Raw genomic sequence first — 24,744 nt, 5'->3', positions numbered from 1 at the left:
ATATAAACTTTTAATTTAATTTAATTTAATTTACTTTTAACTATTTAATTGTTTTAACTTTTGTCGGTCTCGGACCGTGACCGTGGAACAGTGGGTGTTTGAGGAAGGATCCGGACCGCGGGGCACGCGGGGATCTGGGTTTTTGTGCACGTCTGCCCCAGAAAGGGGAGAAAGACTCAAAGGGACAAGGAAAGGATAGAAAGAATTTGTAGGGAGTCAAGAAGGAAAAGGGAACGAGCCACCGAGCAAGTACCGAACGGGCGCCCTCCCGCGTTTCGGCCCATATAACCGCGAGGTTCAAATCAAATCATTTATTTGCACGATTGCAGGTAAAATGATGGTGTTACAGTGGTTTATTTACAGCTACAATCCGCCATACAGTGGGCATGCAAAATTTATTTTCTTATTATCTATTATTAATAAGCTATTTTATAACTTTTTTTTTATTGGTTGGTGGGGCCATGGGAGGTGGTGGGTTGTATTCTATTCTTTCTATTCTATTTTATAATAAGTTTTTACTCGCGAGATTTTTATCTTAAGACTTATCCCTACCTACAAATCACGTGTGTATCACCTCGGAGACGGACGATCGCGCGCGTGCGACATACTAGCAAGATTGCATAGAACATAGTTTATTGTGTTTAATCATAACATATTCGAGTTATTCATGCCTAATTAATTCATGTCTCTCAGAGGATAAAAGAGCGAAACTACAGACCTTTTCTTGCCGGCTCTTCTCAGTAGAAAATGCTTTCCGAACCAGTGGTAATCTTGACATAATCATACCTATATGGCACAAATAACGTCTTAACTGTAGTAATAAAATGATGTGATGTTTTGTATAGCGGTAGTTTATGGGGCTAGAATTCATTATTGAAGAAAATAATTAAAAAAAAATAGATTTTTCGTTATTTTTAACATAATTACGCCTGCTCGTTACATCAATAAAAAAAAAAATAACGTCAGACAGTACGGAAGGCGATTAAGGACATCACAAGGCGTAAACGACAAATATTTTTAAATTTTTTAACATAAAAGTATTTTCTCGCAGAAATTACTTTATTTTTATGTTCAAAAAATGAAAAATATTTGTCGTTTATGGATTGTGACGGCATGGTCACCTTCCGTATAGCGTGAAGTCCATGTTAAAAATAAATAAAGATCGTGATTTTTTAATTATTCTCTTTGATAATGAATTTTAGCTCCATAAACTACCCCTATACAAAACATTACATTATTTTATTACTAGGTACAGTTCAATACCCTTTTGGTCATATACGTCTGTGCCTCTAGGTTTGTAGAGCAAATTTAGAGACATCCCAAATACGCCAGTGTCGGGAATCGAACCTGGGGCAACCCGTTATAAGTTCATAGGTACTTACCACTTCGCTACAATCATCATCATTGTCATCCTATCACCGGCTCACTACAGAGCACGGTTCTCCTCTCAGAGAGAAGGGTTTTGGCCATAGTTTACCACGCTAGCCATGTGCGGATTGGTAGACTTCACACACCTTTGAGAACATTATGGAGAACTCTCGCATGCAAGTTTCCTCACGATATTTTCCTTCACCGTTAAAGCAAGTGATATTTAATTACTTAAAACGCACATAACTCCGAAAATTCAGAGGTGCGTACCAGGGATCGAACCCCCAACCTCCGATTAGAAGGCGGACGTCCTAACCACTAAGCTATCACAGCTTCAATGAACAATGTAAATTATTTGGAGCATGACCTATATCACATTACTTATTGTATTGTACCTTTTACAATATGGCGGGTATACGTCCCGCAAATTGCTATTGCGCTGGAACCATGTCTCATTAACATCGAAATGACGTCAGCCGAAATAAAAATATACCATCAGCCCGAAACTTCAGTCTAGTGGCGACGTCACTAAAATGACGGCCACGCGCATTAGCAATTTGCAGGACTCGTATCAAATAAAATAAAATGTGTATCACTTCTGTACTTATTTATTAAAAATAAGTAAAAATAAATCTATCATTTTATGAATACTTTTAAAACAAAGTTATTTTCCAAGAGCTTAGCAGCAATTTCTAAGAAAAGCTGACTGACTGACTGACTGATCTAGCAACACACTGCTCAAACTACTGGACGGATTACGCTGAAATTTGGCATGCAGATAGCTATTATGACGTAGGCGTCCGCTAAGAAAAGATTTTTGAAAATTCAACCCATAAGGGGGTAAAATAGGGGTTTGAAATTTGTGTTGTCCACACGAAGTCTAGTCTAGTCATAATTATAAAACCATTTCTTAGATTTTCTTCAAAAATGTCACAATGGATCATTTCATATAATTACGAGTCTTAAGTTAACTTAATCCATGTTAGATTTCATTAAATAAATCAAATAAGTCATATTCTAGCATTAAATTAAAATGATTAATATACAAGTCCATTTTTCTCTGCTAACAAATATAAATAAAATATACATGTCCATTATGCCAGATCCTTCTTTCCACGCAATGCAAACTGTGGCATCAACTCCCTTCATGTATGTGTATGGGAGTTTCGAAAATACTTTGACCAATGTCAATAGAAAAAAGTAGTTTTGACTGATTTCTAATTGGAAGTCGGTCAAAAATAGTTTTTGCTGGATAACAGTTTTTACTTTGACATATTTATGTACAGTAATTTACTGTGCTATAGTGTCACTTATTACAGTAATTTCTTTTTTACTAACAATTTTGGACTTTAATCGTGTGGACGTGTCAATACCGTGACGTCGTTTCATGTGTTTCTTATAGTTCGAACCATTGGTGAAGTCCCGTTGGCAATAAATACATTTATACGGACGTACACCTGTGTGTTGTCTCAAATGTAGGTTCAAACGGGTTTTAAATCGGAAAGACTTGTTACAGTATTCACAAACATACGGTCTTAAGTCGGTATGGATAATAGAATGAGACATTAAATGTCGTTTAACTCTAAAACTTTTCCCACACTGTTCACAAATAAATGGCTTCAAACCCGAATGCAAACTTAGATGGGAAATAAGGTTGCCTTTCGCTCGAAATGCTAACGGACAATGGTTGCATTTGAATGGACGTTTCTCCTCATGTACAACCAAATGTGTACCTAAAGTGCCTTTCGTGTAGAACATTTTACCGCAAACATGGCAAGCAAAGTCTTTTTTACGTTCCGTATGTAATTGTTTATGTTGGTTAAGATTCGCACGACTTTTAAAGACTTTGCTGCATTGATTGCATTTGTGTTCAATTTGATCTTCGCCGTTCGAAATCCTTTTCAATTTTGAATTTTTATTAAATAAGTTTTTATGTTCGTCTAGTTCTTCTGGTGAGTCAAAGTTGGCGCCGCAGTTCGAACACTTAGTTTTGTATACTGATTTGTGATATTCCATTTTGTGTGTCGATAACTCGGATAGGTACAGGAATGATTGATTGCAGAACTCGCAACAGTGTTGTAAAGCTTTGTTATGTGTTCTTGTATGTCTTATGAAGGAGCGATAGCTAGGAAATACTTTAGCGCACTGTGTGCACTTAAAAATACAGCAACAGTCATGTATTTGTAAGGAATGTAGTTGTAACAACAGAATACTTTGACAGTTTGCATCACATTTAGCACACATACACGCTTGGTCCTCCCATGTCGAATTTGTAGCTTCAAAACCTTTTTTGGAGCTTCTATCTTTGGATTTTTTATGTTTCGGTTTGCCACGTTTTTTCTTCACACTCTGTTTTAATGGAACGTCACTATCTGTACTTAAACGCTCGAAATCGTCGTTGGAATCGGTAATTACATCATTGTCTCTATCACTATTAGTCTCGAGTTTAATTTCTAATTGATTCGCGTTGGAAATTTCAACTGAGGCATTCGGGTATAAATTTGGTACGATATCGTGCAAATTCTCGATTTTTATCTCGCGTTTCAGCTCTTGGAAGATCGCCCAGTTTTCGTCCACTGGTTTTCCGGGTGTTTTGTTATTGTAATCCTTGTTTTCGAGTTCGATTTCGTAGGCATTGTCTTTCAGCGTGTTCGAGAACAAAGTTATTAATTTCTCTTGCGCTGCTCTCACGTTGTTGAGGAAACTCCACGTACGCTCTAGTAGATCCAAGCAGGCATAACATATTGTGTTTGGGAGACCATCAGTCGAAGATATATCGATGTTTATCCACGATAACTTGGTGATCACTTTCGAGTTAGCTATGACATCTTTGTCTGGTGATAGCATCTCACTTATTCGTCGTGGCTCCGCGCATAGTCGACAATAACCTTCAGTCTCATCACTCATTATTGTTTTTATTATAATTCCGTACACATTACTTGGAAATTACTACTTTATAAAGAGAAAATACACAGTAAACAATGAAACGGAACCATTTGTCGCAATTTTGACAATTTTGACGTAATGGAAAGGTGTTGCTTGTTGATAGCGTAAAATTACTTATGCTTTTTTAAAAAGGGTGATATTAAAGCTCTGGGTTCTAGTCTTTTGAGCATCATAGCCATCTTCATAGATTATCTACTATATACTTGGCCATCTTGTTTGATTTCTTTAGAAATAGTTAATCGTGTTGTCTGGCTAAGATGAGACTGGAAAAGCGCGGCAAATTAAAAAAATATCAATATGGCAGTTCTGAAATTAGTATGATAGATCTGGATCGGGGCTGATTCTCTAGTACACAATCTCTAAACTAAACTAAATTAACAGGTCTAAATCTAGTGCTTTCCTTTTCCGCAAGCAACATTATGAAAGGGATAGCAGTAGATTTAGACGTGATATTTTAGTTTAGTTTAGAGATTGTGTACAAAGGAATTAGCCACGATAACCTAATCTGATACTTTAGAATTCACTTATTTTTATTTCTGTTCTATATCAAATTAGGTTATTCTTGGTCTGTCAGTGCGACAAGGCTTTCTTGGCACTTGAATGACATGACAGGGGGGCGCTGTTGGAGAACAAAGGCCGTAGACGGAGTAAAAATCTAGACAAAGGAACGTTTGTCCCTTATCGTGTAACCGATTTTTCCAAGGAATACAACTTTAGTTGCAAAACAAACTTTGAGAATTCGTGGCATCATTGTATTTCTCATTAGTTATTTACTTGTTTTACATAACAAACGTTTAATACAAATATTGTTGATCGGTTAGTACAAAATATATTGACTACTAAACAATGGTAATTGTCGTGTTATTGATCGTTACGTGGTACGTCGCGCTATTGCTATCTCACACGTGGTTACACAGTATATACTTTGGTCTAGCTTTTTTAGTCAGTCTACGACAAAGGCTTAGAATATTCAAACAAGAACACAGGGGACACTTGACGGAAACGTTAGTTCCGATTTTCGCCACGCCCCAAGATAGCTTTGTCGCACTGTAATTTTAGAGCTGCCATACTGATATTTCTTTAATTTGCCGCGCTTTTCCAGTCTCTCTAATTAAACATCGATGTATTTAATATTAAACCATTTACTGAAGTCGGATGCAAAGCATGCCATCTTCTCAATGACATAAGCCTACACAATGCAACAAGTTCGCATATTATTCTTATCGTCTAACGAATAAATTTCGCGCCAGCTTGAACTGTATAACAAATACTTATAAAGTTATTTTTCTTAACTTTGCATTGCGTGATGTGAATTTTAATCGCTCCTGAATAAAGTGAGCCATTCAAATTTTAAATGAATGAAATCTTATGTGCTTTAAATATGCCAACGGTTGCTTTGATCGGCAAAAAATCGTGTCACGAATTTAGGTGGGGCTGAATTAGAATTTAATTTAATGGCAAAGAACTACCCCTGAAAACAAGTTCGCTGGAAGACGTGGGCCATGCAAAATGAAAGTTATTTTTTGTGCTGATTCAAAGTGTCCCGCTAAATCACTACTATTTACCCTTTCTATTATTATTATTGTATAATGTAGGTATATATAGTATTGTAAATTATTTAGGAACGTCTCTGACCATCTAATTCCACTATAACATAAATGAACGCAAAACTTTATAGTTAGGGAGGCGAATAGGGGAATTTTCGGCAATACTCGAGCGTGGCAGTTTAAGATATGAGAGATACCTTAGACCTAATAGAACAACCTTGTAAAGTATTTAGCTCTATATGTAGTGACGCGCGCCTAGGATAGACGATCAGATTAATAAAAAAAAATCGATAGTCTGAAATACTCGAGCGCGTCAGATTAAGATATTGGGGGTTGATTTTAGTGTTTTAAGACTAAATTTAACTAATCTGACGATAAGTCCTTGACGCCGCCGAGTTATAGGGTCGCGAACTTGTAAAAAAAAACGTTAATCCGGAATTCTCGAGCGCGATTTTTTATTTTTTTACTTTGAAGAATATAATCTAAAATTTACTAAAAATACAAAATCTGCCGGTTTCCGCATGACCGGAAGTGTGGAGGAGCCATTTCGTCTTCCGAAAAACGCGTTGCGGCATATAAGTCGCGAACGATACATTTTACCAAAAAAAAGTTTAAATAAACAAAAAAGGTAATTTTATTTTACACAAAAAAGGTCTCTTTACATTTTTGTTCAAAGTTAAAACTTTTTGACTTGAAGCATCATAAAAACTCAAACTCCCGGTTTTTTGAGTATATCTCAAAAGCTGAGGGCGTTAAAAAATTGATATGAAATAACGATAATTAAATTATGTGACTTTTATTATATCTCAAAAAATTTTTTTTTCTAAAGCTTCACGACAATTTTCGTGGACTCGGAAAAAGTTACGCGTATCTGTATACAAAAGTATCATTAACATGTAGTTTCATGTATGTATATTATTCAATAGCCTGTTGATCCTCAAATTGTTTTTTGGACGTACCGTAAGCAAAACGAAGTGAAGAATTGAAGCAAAAAAGAGGAATTTGCCATAAACATGTAATACAGACTGAGCGCTTCGCGGAAATATGCCGTCCTACCAGTATTTTTCCTTAATTTCAATTATCAAGGAGAAAGAAAGGAAAAAAAAGAAACCAAAAAACCTTTTTCGGTCAGATTAAGAGAACCCACCAACATTTTTGTCAGATTAAGAAAATATGCTTTCAGGATACCGAGATAAACCTCCCCTATGAAAATCTGACGCGCTCGAGTATTTCGAAAAAACTTTTTTTTTTTGCATTTTCAAAAATTCATCGTAACTTATACTCGCGCCGAAATCGTCAGTTTTTTTAAAGGGAGCTTCCTTGGGGCCTACTCAACACCCCTTCCGAAAATCTGACGCGCTCGAGTAATTTTTTTTTTTTTGCATTTTTGACTACCTACTTTATATGCCTACCCCCACCACGCAAACCGGCAGATTAGTATACCGTTGTTATCAGAGGCACTTGGGGCATACGTAGTATGAATATCTGACGCGCTCGAGAATGCCCAAGTAACTGTTTTTTTAAACATTTTTGAAAAACCGTACACGCCAAACCCACCGCTAAAATGGTTTTTACCATACGAGCTTTTCTTTTCGAAATTATTTTATCTTTCGATTTTGATACGTCTCGACGGCGCCGTTGAATTACGCCATTTAGCTACCTCGCCTCCCTAACTATTATAAATGGCGTCCTAAAAACAATCAATGCAATCAATGGCAAGGCATCGCCAAGCTCTGCACCCGTACGTAGTCGAAATTCCACGGATACATACGAAGCGATTTGCCTCCTCATTTCTGATTCGAACCGCTAAGATCTAGAACACCCTTCCAGCATCAGTTTTCCACTCCAATTATAATATGGGTACCTTCAAGTCGAGAGTGAATAGGCATCTTCTAGGCTAGCGCGCTCCATCTTAGGCTGCATCATCACTTGCCACCAGGTCTGATTGCAGCCAAGCGCTAATCTATAAATTTAAAAAAAAAAAACTTAGTCATGCCTACTGTACCTACTTATGGGCTAAGAGCCCGTGAGGGCATGTATCGCTAACAATTTATGAAGTTTAAGGGTGTCTGGCAACCCCCTGCCAGATACCCTTAAACTTTAATAAATTGTCTGGCAATGCATGCTGGATATGCTTATGTCCAGTCCAGAAGTGATCGCATTCATTTAAATTCTACATTCACAAGAATGCATGAATTCCGAAAAGTGTTTATTCCCACGCCCGCTTCAATTTACATCACAGATTCTATCGAACTAAACGCATGATTTAACAATAGATAATTTTTTTAGATTTCAGAGTAATTGAAGATATTCACAAGCTTTTTCAGAAACTTGCAGTATTTTTGGACCTATAAAAGTTAATGATTTAACTTTTTGTGATGATAAAGTTTTTAATGTGAAAATGTCTTTAGTACCAACATTGGACCAGGGACCTAGGTACCATAAGAAAGCTCATAAAGCTCAACGGGTGATGGAGAGAGCTATGCTTGGAAGAGATACGTAGGGAAAGAAGAGTAACTGACATAGGTAAACGGGTTTCGATTTGCGAAGCTGAAGTGGCAATGGCCAGGACCCTCACCACCTGGGTCTCTGGTGCACTTCGACCGCCTGTTGTGCGAGATGCTTTTCTCCACGCACATACAAACTGTGGAATCAACGCCTTTCGGCGGTGTTCCCACTAGATTACAACATGGGGTTATTCAAGGGGCGGACCAACAAATTCCTGAATGGCCGGCATTGGTGGTTCCTCTGGTAATGCAAATGTTCATGGGCGACGGTAATCACTTAACATCAGGTGACCCGCCTGCTTGTTTGCTCACCATTTTTATTAAAAAAAACATAGTTTAAAAACACAATAGATGTTGGGGTCCCAAGGAGCTAGAATGATGACCTCGCACCGGAAAGTGCAGCATTGGAAGACCCTTCTATTAGGTGGACAGACGATATCAAACGCAAGACCGTGGCGTGTAGCGACCCTACAAGAGACCAGCAGTGGACGTCTAACGATTGATAATGATGATAACACACAAGTTTGGGCAACCAGGCTGCATGGTTCACGACCTTTGCCTTTCCTGAAGAGGATAAATTGAAAATACTACTACAAGTTTGGACAAGGTTATTACGTTCAACTTGAGACTGCAATTTACCGGTAAATCATGATTTACCGGTAAATGACCCTAGTTACTCCATAAAAAGAGTGATATTACGTAAAAGTGCCTACTGCCTAGGTCGTTGGCATCAGGAACTAGTTGGTATTCCACCAACGTGAGATGCTATCGGAATCTAAATTGTTATCGTCTGGAGATTTGTGATGTGGTAGTGGGTTATATTGTTTGCTGGCAACACTGAGTTTATTTTTTAAACCATAGATACAGATTTAGGCAAAGGTAAGGTACCATCCTAAAGCAAATTGCGGTTCTTGGTAAGATTGCATCTCGGTTGCACCCGGTCCTAAAGGATCGCGGGTTCGAAACCGGGAGAATTTATTTTCCTACATATTTTTCAGAGAATTTATTGTATGGTTCAATTTTATGAAAATAAAAGTTATTTAACTGAGTCCCGCATATTGCTATTGTGCTGGAACCATGTCTCATAATTCATTAACATCGAAATGACGTCATTTTGACGTCAGCCGAAATAAAAATATACCATCAGCTCGAAACTTCACTCTAGTGCTGACGTCACTAAAATGCCGGCCACGTGCATTAGCAATTTGCGGGACTTATACCTACACCTATTTAAAAAGTCGCTGAAATAAGCTATCATATTATAAGTCCCGCAAATTGCTAATGCGCGTGGCCGCCATTTTAGTGACGTCAGCACTAGATTGAAGTTTCGAGCTGATGGTATATTTTATTTCGGCTGACGTCAAAATGACGTTATTTCGATGTTAATGAGACATGGTTCCAGCGCAATAGCAATTTGCGGGACTTGTAGAAGAAAGCATTAGTATTGAATATTTTAAATACTTATCTATGCGACAAATTCAAATCACGCTCACAAATAGAGTTGTAACTTGTAAGTATATTGCGATTATTTTTGATTCGCACGCGGTTACTTACCTCTGGTCTATGGAACAGGAATGGCGTGGAGTCGCCTTGACGTATAGGCAGACTTTTTATTGTTAACTGTTCGTGAGGTACAACCGCACCTCACACCCTATCCCATGAGCCGTCTCAGTCAGTTATTACTAAATAATTTTAAATACATATCAAAAATTGCGTAACCGGCAGGAACCGAACCTGCATCTTCTGGGTTCGCGCCCAATGCCTTGATATGTATTTAAAATTATTTAGTAATTTCCTTGAAGTGTAGGTAAAACACTAAAAAAATATCAGTCAGTGATGTTTAAATATCACTTGCTTTAACGGTGAAGGAAAACATCGTGAGGAGACCTGCATGCCTGAGAGTTCTCCATAAAGTTCTCAAAGGTGTGTGAAGTCTACCAATCCGCACATGGCCAGCGTGGACTATGGCCAAAACCCTTCTCACTCTAAGAGGAGACCCGTGCTCTGTAGTGAGCCGACGATGGGTTGATCATGATGATGATGATGTTATGATGATATTCGTAAATTATAGCGACCTGCCCCGCCACCCGATACGATGCGCTGCGTTGCTTGGCGTGGCGTGGCGTTGCGTTGCTGTGCGTTGCGTTGCGATTCGATGCGATACGATGCCTTGTGGTACGTTGTGGTGCGTTGCGTTGTGTGGCGTGGTCTAGGTTGCATGGCGATGCGATGCGATACATTGCGTTGTGTTGAGTTGCGTTGTGTTGTCGATTTTCAGTTCTATAACTTCAAAGACTTTCATATAACCTTCCACCCTCCATTTCAAACCCTAAGAGGGCGATTTTCTGAAAACCGTTTCTTACCTACGCCCTAGAACGAACCTAATTTCCAAATTTCAAGTTTTCGTATTTAGTTCCTGAGTTTTCGTGATTAGTCAGTGAGTGAGTGAGTGAGTAAGTGAGTGAGTGAGTGAGTGAGTGAGTGAGTGGTATTTCGCTTTTATTTAAATTGATTAAGTATGAATATGGAAGTATGGATGTTTTAAAATATTTTTATAAAAGTAGGTAAGCTACTTTTTGACCGACTACAAAAAGGAGGAGGTTCTCAATTCGTCCCGTATTTTCTTTTTATTGAATTTTGTAGTTAAAATGCCGACTCTTATGGTTCTTGTTGTTCAGTTGCAGGTGTTCAGTGAAGTCATAGTTTGGTTACATGATGGTATCTATTATGTCTGAATTTTAGGATCCCCTTTTTTTTAGTGAAAATATTCTCTCGGTATTGTTTAATCCACACTAATATTAAAAATAAAATTGTTAAACAACTGTTTATTTATTTAGATACAAGTTAACCCTTGACTGCAATCTCACCTGGCGGTAAGTGATAATGCAGTCTAAGATAGAAGCGGGTTAACCTGGAAGAGGTATAGCAGTTTTTATTAAACCCACACCCTTAGGCCCGGCGCCCATTATCGGCATCGGCACGACTGAGGATTTTAGGTGGCAAATAGCAATATACATTAACATAATGACAATAAAGTAGAAATTTCCATTATATATGGTCGTTATAATAAAAATACCGCTTCGGTATGCTTGAGGCTGCTGTATCGGCAGCCTTAAGAATGCTTCGGGATGCTTCGACATCCTTCGGTACGCCGCCGGCGCCGAGGCACCACTCGGGGATAGCTTGCCCTGCGGGGCTACAGGACGGTGCGGCATGCTGTAGGACGCCTCGTCATCCCTAAGAACGTTGCAGCATGCCAAAGCATAGTTTCCGACAGTGTGCGCTTGCATGTAGGATGCCGAAGGATCCTGTTCCGTGCCGATGCCGATAATGGGCGCCGGGCCTTACACGGCATCGTACCGGAACGCTTAGGCGGCACGGTTTTGTCGGTAGGGTGGTAAATAGCCACGGCCGAAGCCTCCCACCAGACCAGACCAGAAATTTAGAAATTTTAAATTCCAAACCCTGAAATCGAACCTGGACCTCCCACTAATAAGACAACAGCGCTTACCACTGCGCCAGACCTAAAACTGAAACCTACAGGGACGAAGCTGTGATAGCCTAGTGGTTAGGACGTCCGCCTTCTAATCGGAGGTCGGGGGTTCGATCCCGTGCACCACACGCACCTCTAACTTTTCGCTGTTATGTGCGTTTTAATTAATCAAATATCACTTGCTTTAACGGTGAAGGAAAACATCGTGAGGAAACCTGCATGCCTGAGAGTTCTCCATAATGTTTTCAAAGGTGTGTGAAGTCTACCAATCCGCACATGGCCAGCGTGGTAGACTATGGCCAAAACCCTTCTCACTCTAAGAGGATACCCGTGCTCTGTAGTAAGCCGGCGATGGGTTGATCATGATGATGATGACAGTATCATCTAGTAAGAAATAAAAAATAGAATCTACGGAACCAAACTTCCTTATACGCTACTCGAGTGAGCCTTATCAAAATCTGTACGCTCGAGAATTCAAGTCATGTACGGACGCGCAAATATTTTGGGTAACTCTGATGTACAGTTAGCGACCTCTGTACAGTTATCAGATGGCGTTCGTTTTGAGATTAACCTGAAACTGGCAGACAAATAAAATGACGTAGATTTTAACTTGGCAAGTTCCTAACTATTTACTCCAAGCTCCTAGCACACGCTTTTCGCTTAGTTGGAGGGGAAAGAGGTATATTAGTCACTAGATGATGCCCGCGACTTCGTCCGCGTGGATTTAGGTTTTTAAAAGTCGCGTAGGAACTCTTTGATTTTCCCCGGGATGCAAGCTATCGCTGTACCAAATTTCGTCAAAATCGGTTGAACGGATGGGCCGTGAAAGGCTAGCAGACAGACAGACAGACAGAATAAAAGAAATGTTAAATATAGTATGGATAATTAACCAGCCTAATAAGCTAATATTGAGGCAAAAACCACAAGACTATCACGGCTTTTCAAAAAGCCGTTTAAATAACAATTTCAAACTGTCATCGATAATAAAGTTACTTTGAATCTATTTGAGAAAGTAAACTACTAAAAAGGAATGATCTCACACTAGGTACCATCTACCGATGGGGCCGATCGGTTCTTTTATAGGTTTTTTGGCCTATTGGGTCAAATATTTGCAGTAATTATGGTTTATTTGGCTTTCCCGTCACGTTCGAGATGCTTAAATGATTCAATGTAACTACTTGCCTAAGTTCAATGATCGTAGACTTTAGTTTCAATAAAGAATGTTAGAGATTCTTTCCCGTACCCATATTAAGTACTTATATCGTACCCTTATTATAAATGCGAAAGTGTGTTTTTTTGTTGGTTTATTGGTTTATCCTTCAATCACGTTGCAACGGTGCAACGGATTGATGTGTTTTTAGTATGGGTATAGGTAGATAAAGTCCTGGATAGTGACATAGGCTACTTTTTATCCCAGAAGATCGAAGAGTTCCCACGGGATTTTTAAAAATCTAAATCCACGCGGACGAAGTCGCAGGCATCAGCTAGTTAACCTATATATATTGAAAATATTGAGTAAGTAATGTGATTAATAGGGTCTTCGACTGTAGTAATAAAATGAAGTGATTTTTGTGTAATAATTTAAAAAATCATGATTTTTATTTATTTTTAACTTGAACGTCACGCTGTACGGAAGGTGAACAATGACGTCACAATGTGTAAACGACAAATATTTTTCAATTTTTTATCATAAAAATAGAGTAACTTCTGCTGGAAAGTATTTCTAATGTTAAAAATACTTAAAATTTAGTTACCACCCTACTCGCAAAGCCGTACCGCCAAGTGACTTAGCGTTCCGGTACGATGCCATGTAGAAAGCAAAGGGGGTTTAATAAAAAAAAACTATCATACCCCTTTCAGGTTAGCCCACATCCATCTTAGATTGCAGTATACCTTACCGCCAGGTGAGATTGCAGTCACGGGCTAACTTCTATCTGAATTTAAAACAAAAATTGAATTGTTTAAAACGCACAACTCTTCTCTCTTCAACTGAAAATTAGAGGTGCATGTCCGGGATCGAACCCCAGACCTCCCCAAATAGAAAAATCTTAACCACTAGGCTTTCACCACTCTAACTGTAAATGACGTCTCATCATTTTCCGCTAAAATGATTCATTTTTTGCGTTTTTTTGCACAAATTGCGAGTGAATCGTCAATAGATGGCACTAATAGATAATAATAATCCTAAAGTCAAGGTTGTAACTGCAAATCCCGAATTTAATGACATTAGTGTTTCAGATCACATCTTTTGCGGGACAGCCAAGTTTGAGTGGTACAGATAGCATACAAAATATTTATGAAAAAAAATTTTTTTAGACATTTTCCTTTATTAAAAAACCGGCCAAGTGCGAGTCGGACTAGTACACGAAAGGTTCGGTACCATCGTACAAGAAATAACACTTACTTTTTGAGATGTATTTTCAGTCTTCCTTTTAGGTACAATTTGCTAAGACATAGCTACCTGCTAAATTTTATGATTCTAGGTGAACGGGAAGTAACCCTACCCTCTAGGTTTTGATTTTCTTGACAATGACAGGTCATGAAAGACAGATAGAAAGGACCCTATAAGAGTTCCTCTTTTTTTGGAAACACGGAACCTTAAAATGGAAATACTCTCACCCTGATGAAATTTAATTTTGATACCACACTTTTGAGAATCCAAAAAACCCACTGCTATTTCATAGTTTTAATTTTTGATACCACAGTTACTTGAAAATCCAAAAAAAACCCTTATGTTATTTTGTTGTTATTTATAATTATAAGTTTTCACTTTTGTCGGCACTCCCCCCCATATTCACATTTATGTAAGCTATCTCTACATTTGTGGTTCCAAATGAATGCTTTCTCTTTCTTTCTTCTTCTTCTTTCTTATGTGTAAATCGTATTTTACAATGATTTGAACTTTGTCAAAATGTACTTTTTAAGGTTTTTTTTCGCATTTTTTTGCCGACGCTACAAAATCCTTATTCGAAATTCCGCGCATAAATAACACGGACTCCCAGAACGTTTATAAAAGACAGAGATGGAATGAAAATTTTCGCATTCTTCTGTATTTTGCGTAACCGTGAACAATAGCCAAGTGTGATTTGAAATTTTTTGAAAACTTTTTTTTTAAAATCTGTTTTATGTAATTTCGTTTCTTTTCTGGTGCTATGTGAAATTTTTGGACTTGATCATTTAAGTACTTAGTGAGTTTACTTTTTCAATATTTCTTTTCATATTTTTTTAATAAGTATTTAGTGATTTATTACAATTATTTTATTTTTAATATCTATTGATTTTATTATGATTAATAACCATTTGGTTTTTGTACTATTCATAGAAGTAGCACTACGCTAGTTATGAAAACTACGGAACCCTAAAAATTGGCTGAAATACTGAAATTAACCCTCTGAATTTAAAAATATAATGTGTAAAAATATAATTCACCAAAAAAATATTAGTTTCTACTCTCTATGCGTCTAGTGGACAATATTCATATTATTCATTTTAATTTATTTTATTTTTTATTCACAATATTTTTTTATTAAATTGTATACTTACCAAATAAGAAGATAAATTTAATATAATTTAACATAATTTAATTTTACAAAAAGTGAATATATTTTATTTTAAATATGACTTGAAATTTATTTTTTAACATTACTGCTAAAATTTATTTTTAAAATATTTTTTTAATATTATTGCTAAAATTTATTTTTACATTAATTGTTAAAATACTAAGCCACATGTTTCTTTTTTATTCAATCAATTCAAATTATTTAAAAAAAAAAATTTATAAATATTTTTCTTTCAGGTAAACTGTGATCTCAATTTTTAAGAATAAAATAATTCAAAATGGCGTCGATATTATTAAGGAGTGTTTTATTTGTTATTTTTACAATTTATGTTTTTGGTGACGAAATAGACGTGGAGGTGCAAAGTAATCGAGTTTTGAAAATGTTAAGGGTAAGAGATAACTTAGTCTAATCTAAATATATAAAAGGAAAAGGTGACTGACAGCCTGACTGACTGATCTATCAACGCACAGCGCAAACTACTGGACGGATCGGGCTGAAATTTGGCACGCAGATAGCTATGACCTAGGCGTCTGCATATTAAGAAAGGATTTTTGAAAATTCAACCCCTAAGGGGGTGAAATAGGGGTTTGAAATTTGTGTAGTCCACGCGGACGAAATCGCGAGCATAAGCTAGTTTTTTCAATAAAATTTGTTCTTCTTCTTTCTGCCCTTATCCCACGCTCGGCACAATACGTCTTCTTATTCCACTCACTTCTGTTATACGTCAACGTATTATCCACCCCTTTTACACGCATATCCTCTTTCACGCAATCAATCCACCTCTCCTCTTTTTTCCTTCCTATGCACATAAATTTCAATAAAACTCGTGGTTCTGTTTGTATTCCAACAGTTAAATTTTTAACATACAAATAAAAGTAAGGTACATAAGGGTGATACTAAAATTATTTAAGTACTTAAAGTTAAAATAAACCTACAGGGGTTCCATCGCACCCTTGTATAAGAAGAAGCCCAAAACCGTGTTTAAAATCTTTTTTTTTTAGGAAATGGTAAACCAGACAACAGCTGAAAGTTTAAATCTACCTGCCAATGCGACATCGATAAGAGAAAATATTACAGATACTTTCAGGTAAGCTATACCTACCTACTTGTTTATTTATTGAAAAAACCAACCAAGTGCGAGTCAGACTCACGCACCGAGAGTTCCGTACTACAGTCGTATTATTTCGACATTTTGTACGATAAATCAAAAACTATTATGCATAAAAATGAATAAAAATCTGTTTTAGAATGCACAGGTAAAGCCCTTTCATATGATACCCCAATTGGTATAGATATCTTACTTTGAACACATTTTAATTTTTTTTGTGTGATGTAACCACAAATTCACGGTTTTCAGATTTTTCACCTTATGTCTGCTAAGACCTGTCACCTGCCAAATTTCATGATTCTAGGTCAACGGGAAGTATGTAGGTTTCTTGACAGACCGACAGACAGACAGACAACAAAGTGACCCTATAAGGGTTCTGTTTTTCCTTTTGAGGTACGGAACCCTGAAAATAAATAAAAATCATGATTTTTTAAATTATTCTCTTTAATCAATAATGATTTCTAGCACCATAAACTACCGCTATACAAAAAATCACTTTATTTTATTACTACAGTCGAAGACCCTATTCTATTAGAACGTGATATGAACTCGTATGTAAACTCATTACATCTAAAGTGAAGAAAGAATAAAATAGCGTTCTATATTTGGAAAAAGTATTTGTCTTTCTGTTAATATAATAAATTATATTTGTTTGTTTTTTTTTTTTTTTTTTAATTGATCACGTAAATTTCAACTACTGTACTAATAAAAGTGTTAAAGTTTATGTGAGGATGGCGAGTTCGCGTTATACAAATTTAATAAAATTTAATTTATTTACGAAGATTGAGTTTCATGGGTGATCCACCTCTTGATCATAAATATATTCTCGGATTTTTTGAATATTTTTTGTTTCAGTTGCGAGAACCGTACCTACGGCTACTACGCAGACGTCGATAACGAGTGCCAACTCTTCCACGTGTGCGTCCCCGTACAGCTGGCGACTGGGCGCAACCTCACCTTCAGATACAGCTTCATATGTCCCAAGGAGACCGTGTTCAACCAGGTATCTATCTATACTGTAATCATCATCAGCATCTACCTGTAGTGGTCACCCCATGTTGACACTAGGTGACGCTTCTCACACTACAGGCTACAGCAACCACGCGACACGAATCTAAGACGGAAAGCAACTTACACCCAGCTTACTAGATGGCAGCACAGCAATTTTCAATCACGCTAACTTAGTGTTAATCCCAGAAGGTTATATCCAAGTTCCAAAATACAACAGTTAGACCAACTGGACCCCAAGCATGACACTTGCATGAAGAAAGATCTCCTTTTTGTGACAGTCGAGCCTACATCTCACTGCTCCCGTACAAATCCATCGCTACTCAACTCCTGAACACGTGTCATTTCTCCGAATGAAAACACACCACGCTGCCAAGTCGGATTGGCAGACTTCATACACCTTTGCGAACGTTATGGATAACTCTCAGGCATAGAGGTTGCCTTACGATGTTTTCCTTCACTGTTAAAGCAAGTGATATATTGCTTAAAACGCACATAGAAAAATCAACTCTGCGTACTCGCTGACCACTTTAGTGGTCCACGCACCCAAGCAAAACACTAGTAATAGTATCTACTTAGTCAAAGTCAAAGTCAAATGATTTATTCAAAATAGGTAATTAATAACTCTTTTTGATAGTCAGATGTTGGATTTCTTTACTTTATTATAATGCTTTACACGTCCAGTAAAGACAGTGTAAGGGGTACAGGGTCCTCCCAACTCCAAAAAGTTAGACGTCAGCCCACCCGGGATCAAATAGCTCGAATAGGAGGTCTACGTTTTAATCGCTACGCTAACAACGCGTATACTAACATTTTTGGTTATGAACTAACGTCTTAATTCCTTTTACAGGAGGTACTGGTATGTGCAAGACCCAGAGAATCCATTCCATGCGAGGAATCACCAAATTTCTACGACCTGAACATGGAAATTGGTAAAATAGCGGAACCAGGCAAAGAAGATTTAGATAAAAATATCAACAAACAAACAGAAAACATACCGCTAAAAGAAAATGATAATAAAAATCGTAACAAAAATCGTAAGAAACAAAATATAATCATGGACGCTTTATTAAGAGACGCAGAGGAACAGATGGGTATGGTAGAGGAATTAGATGAAAAACCTATAGATATTGAAACAGAAAAGGAAACAAATATTGGAATGGCTCCAAATGCCCCCGAAGTAAAAAAAGAAGCAACTCAAAACAAGCAACCTGGAGCATTTTTTGAAACAAGTGAAAACAAACCTGAATTAAAAATAGAGACACCCCAATATGAACCTTATGGTAAAATAGATACGACCCAATATTATCCTCAAATCAAAACAGAAACAGCTCAATATGGAACTGACATAAAAATAGAACCAGTTCAGTACTATCCTGAAGTTGCCGTTGAAACAAGCGGATATAACCCTAACGCACCAGCATTTAAGGATGAATTTGAAAACTCAAGATTGGGTTCGGAAAGAAATAGTAAAAGGACGGGAAGGAAAATATGGAGAGGGTCTATGAAATATAAAATTGTATGAAATACCTAGTAATGTAGTTGTAAATGATTGCCAGCATGTTAAACAGGATAATGTTTGTAAATAGTTTCGATTGTAATAATAAGTTATCTTGAAGATGCCTAATAAAAGGATAAGATTTGGTAATTACTTTATTTTTATCCATCATGTATCCATCCATATGAATAGCAATCCTAACATCTTCCTATACAGGGTGTAGAATGCTAGCAAAAAACGTTATTGTTATACTATTTTATTTCAATACTCGGTGCTCTAGAGAAAACTGCGCTGCAATGCTCCGAGATCAATTACAGAACATTGAAATATGTCCCTTTATTCGATTGGATAAATATTAAATTTAATTGATAAATTTAAAATTTTCTCCCGTCCCGTCTTTCAGTGTTGCGCACACTGAAAGACGGGACGTCAGAGACGGCCATATCAAGGTTTTTGTCAAAGTTTCTGTGTAATTACTTAAGTGATTAATATTTCAATTTCAATATTATTTCAATTTCAATATATATAACTTTAACTAAATTTTATATATTAGTTCCCTATTAACTATCTCATTCATATAGTGTATATAGTGTATAAACGTATAGTGTATAAACGTAGTTAAAATTTAATCAGTGCTGTATAAATTATTTTCTTGCAATCATTGCAAATCATTTCCAAATAGACTTTCTTTTATAACTCAATTATGTCTTGAAGTGAATTGAGTCACTTACGTATAGTAGGTACTTACTTCTTATCTGTAAATTAATTTTTTTTACTGCAAAAACCAATTTAGCTTTTTAACGCACGATTAGTTTTACAAGCACATTCAATTTATGAATCAGTATTTTCAATTCCTTCTTCTTGAAATGATGTTTTCAGAAAAATGACGTAAAATTTGTGATACAAAATGAATAAAATATTATTTTTAATCCTAATATGTAAACACGTTATAGCAAGTGACGAAGAAATTAACGAAAAATATATTGATTTACTACCCGAAGAAGAAAAACAAGAGTTCTTAAACAGGATAGCAAGAAGAATTCTAGAAGGAATTCAAAATAATGATAGTCCAAAAGAATCACATGTAGAAATAACAGACGATCAATTAGATGCCCACGATGCTTTTGTCAAGGAAATTATCAAAGAAGAATCAGATAATTTGAAAAGTGAAAAGAGGCGATCCGAAAAGAAAAAAGTCGATGAAAATGATCGAGTAGAAATGAATAATGATAATTTTAATGAAAATAACGACGGTGGAATTGAATCAAATACTGGTGATAAGGAAGAACATATAGATTTGACTCTACGTGAAGGAAAGAGACAAAAAAGGACCAATGGTAATAATGCATTACAAAAAGAAGCTACTACTGAGATGTCATATGGCGTTATTCCTGTAAAAATTGTGTATGATCAATTTGAAAATAGTGATGTTAAAGTTGATAATGAACTTTTGCTTTCGTCATTAATAGAAAATAGCACATTAGATGTAGAGCATGACGGTAATATAACTAATGTAGATGAAGAAATTATTATGAACTCAGAAAAAGAGCAAAAAGGAGATCTAAATCATGACGAAAGTGTAGCTTTTGTAAGAAACTTTAAACATTCAAGCAATTTGATACTTGCTAATAATGCCTTAGAAAGTGATTCGCTTAAAGAAAGTGATAACATTGAAAATTCAGAAAATTTAAGGAAATCATTTCATAATAAGTTTAAACTAGGGACAGCTGAAATGGTAGACTTTGAACTGAATTCAAATGAAACCGCAGATTATAACATTAATGATGGAGAGACCACGATGTATAATGATACTTGGGGTTCTACACAAAAAATATATGACAACGAAAGTGAAGAAAAGGGGGATGATCATGAAGAAAAGACTACTAAAGGATATAACACAACGAGCAATTATATTATAGAAATAATGAAAGAAACTACTGCCCCAAGTCCTACTGTTGTCACAGAACCGAGTATAAATGAAAGAACGAATACTGCAGAAAATGATATATCTTTAACAGAATCTACAATAGAAACTACCTCTGAGAGTATTTCATTATCTACCATAGAAAAAACTTCACCTAGTAAACCAGTTAGTGAAGTTGTGAATGATACACAACGTGAGCCGAAGGATATGGAAAAATTAGGTATTAATGAAAGAGTTTCTACTAAAAATGATCATGGTATTATATTAGAAAATAGTGAAATAGTATCACAGTCACTCAGCGGGCGAAGGAGTGAGATATGCTTGGAGTATCTCTACGTGATCAAATCAGAAATGAGGAGATCCGTAGGAGAACTAGAGTAACCGACATAGCTCATCGGGTTACGAAGCTGAAGTGGCAATGAGCAGGGCACATAGTTCGTAAAACCGATAGACTTTGGGTTCCCAAGGTGCTGAAATGGCAACCTAGCACCGGGAGACGCAGTATTGGAAGACCCCCACTAGGTAGACGGATGACATCAGACGAGTCACAGGGAGCCGCTGGATTCAGGCGGCGCGAGACCGTGGGGTGTGGAAGTCCCTACAAGACACTAATGTCCAGCAAGTGATGTCTATCGGTTGATGATGATGATGATTATGAAGTAGTAAAAAATTAAAAAATGAGGATTTAGAAATCTTATTTGTTTCTAAAAGTGTCAACATAATATCGACATTTGAAGATAATGTAAATTTTAAACCTGTTGAACATAATACAGAAAGAGTGAACTTTTCGGAAAAATGGGATAGTGATGAGACTGTTTTAAGAGCAAGACTAGATAATCTAGATGAGTCACGAATTGATGAAAACGAATCTATACAAAACGTTGATAAAGATTCCAAAAAGGTAAAAGTGTACGAAGTTTTTGAAGTTGGTAAGTCCATTATATTTTTAACACGTTTTGTCATATTGTTCAGAACAATGTGCAGTGCAACAACTTAATAATATAAAAAGTCATTTTCCATTTTTTTTAAGTCATAAAAAAATAGAAATCTTAATTTTTATTGGTATTACATAATGTTACTTAAATTATGGAAATAAACCTACTTTGTATCTTTCTGGCTTGTAACCTTCAAATATATTAAAATATAATATCTTTTCACAGATCCTAATAAATCGCATTTCATGACAACTGGCAAGCGTTTACAAAACGAACATCCTTTATACGCACCTGTGTATAACTATGCACCGGAAAACGCATACTTTAGACCTTATAACAAATTTGGACCAAACATAGAAGAAGACTTTGACACTAAAGATATACTAGCAAGTAACAAAGATGAAGATTCAAAACAAATCAATTTAATAGGTGCAAAAAGACGTTTTTCAGGTTACAATAACGATAAAAATAGAGCGTACTATGATACAAATGTAAGAAACACTAACAAAAAACAAAAGCCAACACAGTATTATGGATTTATGAAACCAGTCACACAAAATTTGTTTAACCAGGATTACAATCCAGATGATGCTGATTATTATTCTAGTAGAATTTTGAGAAGCAAGAGCCATAATGCAAATAATAATTACAAAACGTATTCCCCTGAATCCAGTGAAGAAGAACATCCTATAAATAGTATACCAAAAAGTGATAGTATAAAAGACTATGTTCAAGCAGTAAGAAATATTTCATATCTCCAGAAACTATTTGGCTTAGTACCTCAAGTAAGCGAACCACCAATTCGAAAAACTAATGAATATTTTCAAAAACCAAAAAAATATAAATTGTTCATGGATTTTAATAGAGCTGATCCTGAAATTGGTACTAAGGATGAACTATTTGGATCAAATAAATCGAATTTTAAACCTAATACTGACATAAATATTGTTCCACTGACACTAAATCCACTTTATCATGAAACAGCATCCGAAAATATACCAGATCAACAAGTAGTAGAAAAACAGGATCATAGTGAATCGATAAATAAAGAAATTAATGATCTGCCTTTCAAAAAACTATTTGATTCGATGATAGTTGTATTGAAAGATTCGATAAAGCTTAAAAATGAGAATTTAGTCAAATACAATTGGTTGAAAACGACTGTCAATATACAGGCAGCTTTGAGAAAATTATTGGATTTAATGTAAGCATTTCATAATGTTCTCTTCTTTTCTATCATTACAAATGCGTAGCTTCCTCATTGCTGAGGGGCAAGCCTCTTTTCATTACTCACTTAATGGTAGGGAATTTCTTGGTAGTAGTGGGCTCCGTGATCCTTCCGCATGCGATTCTTCTAAAAGTACAGCATTTCGACAGGCAGAGCGGATTGGCAGACTTCACACGTTTTTGTAAACATTATGGGGAACTCTCAGGCATGCAGCGTTTCTCACGATTTTTTCCAACTGCCGTAAAGAAAATAATATAATAAAGAAAGTGCGTACCCGAGATCGAACCCCGGACCCTCCGAATATAAAGGCGATGTCTAAACCACTAGCCATAATAATCTAGTCAGACTTAAAAACTGCTCTATTAAAATCTATTTAATAAATTCCGAAATATTAATTTTCATGTGGGTAAAACCATGAGCAAATATTACTAATGATCTAACGCAATATTTTTTTCAGTCAACAATTAAAATATGGCGAACACATACATCCAAAAGATCTCGAACTAATAAAATACACAATTTACCTTTTCAAACTATCAAAACTAGCATCACAAGAAGAATCAATGAATAAAAACTCAAATAGAATAAAAGATCTTGTGTTAAAGCAGAGTGTTATAAAATTCCCTAAAACTAAGAAAACAAATAAAATCAAGGAACCAATAAAATTGTGGAAGAATTATGCAATGTTTCTAAGAAGTGAAGAAGATGAAGAAGAAACAATAGGGCAAAAGAATAATTTACTAAATGATTTTGAAGATTTGCTTGAAAACCTTCTATTTAATTTAAACGATGTAAGTTTTTTTTTCTATTGGCAATCGATCTTACCGTGAATTCCCGCTAGTCGGTTAGCAATGGTACCATAATAATTAATCTTCTTCTTCTAAATAATATATAAAAAGAAAAGGTGACTGACTGACTGACTGATCTATCAACGCACAGCTCAAACTACTGGACGGATCGGGCTGAAATTTGGCATGCAGACAGCTATTATGACGTAAGCATCCGCTAAAAAAGGATTTTTGAAAATTCAACCCCTAAGAGGGTGAAATAGGGGTTTGAAATTTGTGTAGTCTACTCGGACGAAGTTGCGGTTATAAGCTAGTGTTAGTATATGGGTTGTTAGCGTAGCAATTAAAACGTGGTCCTACTATTAAGGGGGATTTTTGGCCAGCCAGGCCAGCGGAGGGTTCGTAATAGGGCGTTGACACCATTTGGGTACGGAACCCTAAAAACTAAAAAGTCTTTAATTTTCAGTTGCATGACGCAATAAAACACATATCAATAATAACCGAATACAAAAAACAAAATTGGCTCCAAGATCTTAATTTTATATACCTAGAAAAAGGAAACAAGACAAATCTAGCCAAAGTTATCCTACATTTAAGTCTATCCAGACTTTTAGATTCTATAGAAGACAGTTCTTCTTCAGTGGAAGAAAATTTTACAAATTTCGTCAAGAAGAATAAAAAAATTGTAAAGAAGAGTAAAGAAGAATGTTTATTTGTTTTAAATGTACTGGAGGAGTTGAGAAGATTAAATGAATGATTAAAAGAATTATTGTTATACACAGCGTCATTTTAGTGGTTTTAGAGCCCAACCGAGTGAGTTTGGCTAAGTGAATC

At 36.1% G+C, this 24,744-nt stretch overlaps 3 protein-coding genes across 4 annotated transcripts; 2 read left to right on the top strand and 1 right to left on the bottom strand.

The window, feature by feature from the left end:
- Nucleotides 1-1,958: 1,958 nt before the first annotated feature.
- LOC117994746 (putative zinc finger protein 727) lies at nt 1,959-4,372 on the bottom strand. Its single transcript, XM_034982700.2, has one exon. The coding sequence runs from the start codon at nt 4,273-4,275 to the stop codon at nt 2,659-2,661; it is 1,617 nt and encodes a 538-aa protein (XP_034838591.1). The 5' UTR covers nt 4,276-4,372; the 3' UTR covers nt 1,959-2,658.
- An 11,326-nt stretch (nt 4,373-15,698) lies between these two features.
- LOC117994618 (uncharacterized) lies at nt 15,699-19,165 on the top strand. 2 transcript variants are annotated; one of them, XM_034982568.2, is made up of 4 exons: nt 15,699-15,809; nt 16,423-16,508; nt 17,385-17,532; nt 18,388-19,165. In XM_034982568.2, exons 1-4 carry the CDS (start codon nt 15,699-15,701, stop codon nt 19,060-19,062), a joined length of 1,020 nt encoding a protein of 339 aa, XP_034838459.1. In that variant the 3' UTR covers nt 19,063-19,165. The 2 variants fall into 2 exon arrangements, with proteins under 2 accessions (XP_034838459.1, XP_069364184.1); XM_069508083.1 differs by lacking the exon at nt 15,699-15,809 and adding an exon at nt 16,264-16,301.
- A 618-nt stretch (nt 19,166-19,783) lies between these two features.
- LOC138404280 (calcium-dependent protein kinase 6-like) lies at nt 19,784-24,687 on the top strand. Its single transcript, XM_069507897.1, has 5 exons — nt 19,784-21,179; nt 21,733-21,888; nt 22,120-23,098; nt 23,580-23,913; nt 24,377-24,687. Exons 1-5 carry the CDS (start codon nt 19,943-19,945, stop codon nt 24,665-24,667), a joined length of 2,997 nt encoding a protein of 998 aa, XP_069363998.1. The 5' UTR covers nt 19,784-19,942; the 3' UTR covers nt 24,668-24,687.
- The last annotated feature ends 57 nt before the right edge of the window (nt 24,688-24,744 follow it).

Source organism: Maniola hyperantus, chromosome 27 (assembly GCF_902806685.2).
Source record: "Maniola hyperantus chromosome 27, iAphHyp1.2, whole genome shotgun sequence".
NCBI lineage: Eukaryota > Metazoa > Arthropoda > Insecta > Lepidoptera > Nymphalidae > Maniola > Maniola hyperantus.
This window is presented reverse-complemented; position numbering and strand designations above follow the sequence as displayed.